The sequence below is a fragment of the Punctularia strigosozonata genome (assembly GCF_000264995.1).
Source record: "Punctularia strigosozonata HHB-11173 SS5 unplaced genomic scaffold PUNSTscaffold_106, whole genome shotgun sequence".
Classification (NCBI taxonomy): domain Eukaryota; kingdom Fungi; phylum Basidiomycota; class Agaricomycetes; order Corticiales; family Punctulariaceae; genus Punctularia; species Punctularia strigosozonata.
In genome coordinates, this window is record NW_006767538.1 from 1 (window position 1) to 2,842 (window position 2,842).

Genomic DNA, 2,842 nt, shown 5'->3' on the forward strand with positions numbered 1-2,842 from the left:
AGTACCTATCGACTGCGGAAGAGCAAGAACAATCGCCCAATTATGGGTATCGGATTCTATTGACTTCCCTCTTTTGCTAGGGCGACCTTGGACATCCTCAAATTCAGTCGATATTATCGAACGGGACGGCACCTACCTCATATTCAACTACCCGGAACACAATGTGCAACTCGAACTCAAGGTCAGTACGGACTCGGACGACAACACTAATATTTCACAGACCATGGGCCTTACTACGGACAACGGACTTAGCGAAAATCGCGAACGCGCCGGGCCGGAACGTCACCGGTGGCGTGAGAAGCCGCCGCAAGACGCGCCTCACGTGCTTGCCACGCGACTACCGGTCATGGAGGAATGCGACTCTCGATCTTATCTCTCAGCAACACCGCCACCCCGACGCCCGACGACCGACACCGACACCGACACCGACACCGACAATCTTTTGGACAACATCGCCACTCCTTCAAACTCGCAACTCGCTCGCACCCAGTCAAGAGGCAATTCCCTGGACCTCGATTACGACGAATGCCAACGCGTTCAGGCGTGTATTGACGCGGCCATCCGGCCGGGTCAAGGTACGCCTCATGCTCGTTCGGATTCTCCGGATCTCGCCGCCGTTACTGACCATCAGCAATTCCTTCTCAGTCTAGGAGATCCTTATCACGCCCGCCTCTTCACTCGACCACTGCGCGGTGGGGAATGGACGCCCCTCGAAGACTCGATCGCCCATCTCCCAACGGGGATGCGCAGGCTACTCGGTACGTACGGCACTTTCGAAGTAACACTCACCACCTCAGACAATAGGCGGACGCGTGTCCTCGTCACCTTGGCGCACCCTCGAACGGCTCCCGAACACACGCCCTCGCCGGATTTGGCCCGACTCCATCAAGAACCCACCGATATAGATCACCGGCACGAACTCGACTTACCTCATGAAGCCTCATCCGGCAGGATCGACTCACGCGAACATCTTCAAGCACCCGGCCCATCCGACAACAGCGATCCTCTCCATCTTTCGTCTTCCCCTCTCGACCTCCCCCATGCTCACCGCGGCAGAATCGTCGAACTCGACGATGCCGGTGAGTACATCGGCAGCACGCAAACGTTATCCGACTCAAACATCTCTAGGCACCCGGCGCGTCCATTGCTCCATAGGACAATAGCTGGCAGATCGCCGCCAGCGGGCGCCTCGATTCTCGAACCAACGATCTCTACCACCACCAGCGACACCAGCGAGCCCCCACCAGTCGAAGCCTACCATGAACGCCACCCCGACTCGCGAACCGAAGAGATGCCCGCTACGCCTAGGTCTCGGCTTTGCGAGCGCGGACGATCGTCGCCGGTACGTACCGTTGCAGAATCTTCGAGGACATCGGTGATTTACGATGTTTCCTTGAAGATTCAGTCGTTAGGTATGTGCCGGGCGAAGATACGGAGCCGCTCGCAGCGAGACCGATGGGTAGAAACCCCGAACCTCGTACGCTCGACTCAAGACCCCGGACGACTTGCCGAGCACCTCAACGCGGCCGCCCTGTTTCTAGAAGAAGTACACCCGCCTGACGGATCGGACGCGGTACTGTACATCATCGTTGCACCCTCTCCCTACGCTAACGAACCAGACGACTCTCCAGCCGACGGTAGCGGAACAAATACACCGGATCGACTACAGGACGTACCTCCCGAAGATCCCCGCAGATGGCCGCCGTCCTTTCGACGCTCCGACCAGATGCCGCACTCCCCTTGCGAGCGGGACACGGGGTTACCACCAGACGGACCTAGCGAGGATATTAGAAGCACGGAGGACGCGATAACGAGGTATACCCGGTACCTCATATCACGTACTCCGCAGGCTAATCCGAGCGATGTTCCTTTCCTGCAGCACGTTCGGTACCGCTCTGCCGAGATTGGAAGCCGTCCGTTCGCGACACGACCAAACGGAGACGAGGCGTCGACATCGCGAAACCTCACGCACCACCCAGACAATACCGCGGACGACTCCCGAAGGCAAGATACCCACTTCGACTCCCGAACCAGGGCGCTGCGCAGGACGATCGGTGAGTTCGCTCCATACCATCTGAACCAGTCGGCGCGAGGCAAGGCTTACCCAGACGCAATCCAGGCATACTCCGACTCTCGACGAGAAAGGACGGCCCCACTCGAAGGCAAGACTGTGGAATCGCCGCTTGTCAAGCTCGCTATGCTATCCTACGGCCTTCCTCGGCAACCCATACGACTCACTCACGGAACCAGCGGTCCAGGCTCTCACGACGAGCATAAAAGCTCAGGTGAGTGCCTGCACACCCAAGTTACAAGAAACACTCGCTTACCCTTCGCTAGTCTATCAAACTGCACGCCTCACTCGAATCCGCCCCCTATGTCTCATGCGCAACCCAAGATTCCGACGACGAACCTCACGCTCGATGCGTACCCGTCTCCGCCTCAAGAAACGACTTCTCAACTGGATTCTTCGCCCTCGACGACTCTCTCGCAACGGCCCACACCCGGCTCCAACGCGACAGTCAACGGACCGCTCGATATAGGACTCAAGGACAATATGATGTACGCTACTCGTACCCCCCTCTCTGACGCTGAACTTACAGAAATTCTTCGGTTCGGCAGAGAGGAGGGCGGCTGGACTCGCCTTCCGGACCCGACTTCCCCTTCGCCGGCGACGATCTATGCTCCGCAGCCCCGCCCTGCTACGAACCCCGACACCTCGTCGAACACGCTACACGCCAACTCTATACAATTCCCGAGCACACCGCACCCACTCACCGGACGCGTCCTCGACGACGAAGACTATCGGCCCATCCGTCGCGGAGGCCGAAGGAACAAGCGAAGA

General features: G+C 58.6%; 1 protein-coding gene across 1 annotated transcript; it reads left to right on the top strand.

Moving 5' to 3' along the window:
* Positions 1–223: 223 nt before the first annotated feature.
* Positions 224–2,586, top strand: PUNSTDRAFT_139664 (uncharacterized protein; the record flags this gene model as incomplete). The annotated part of the gene is made up of 3 exons (XM_007389392.1): positions 224–2,058; positions 2,120–2,285; positions 2,338–2,586. The coding sequence occupies 3 exons, from the start codon at positions 224–226 to the stop codon at positions 2,584–2,586; spliced, it is 2,250 nt and encodes a 749-aa protein (XP_007389454.1).
* Between the last annotated feature and the right edge of the window lie 256 nt (positions 2,587–2,842).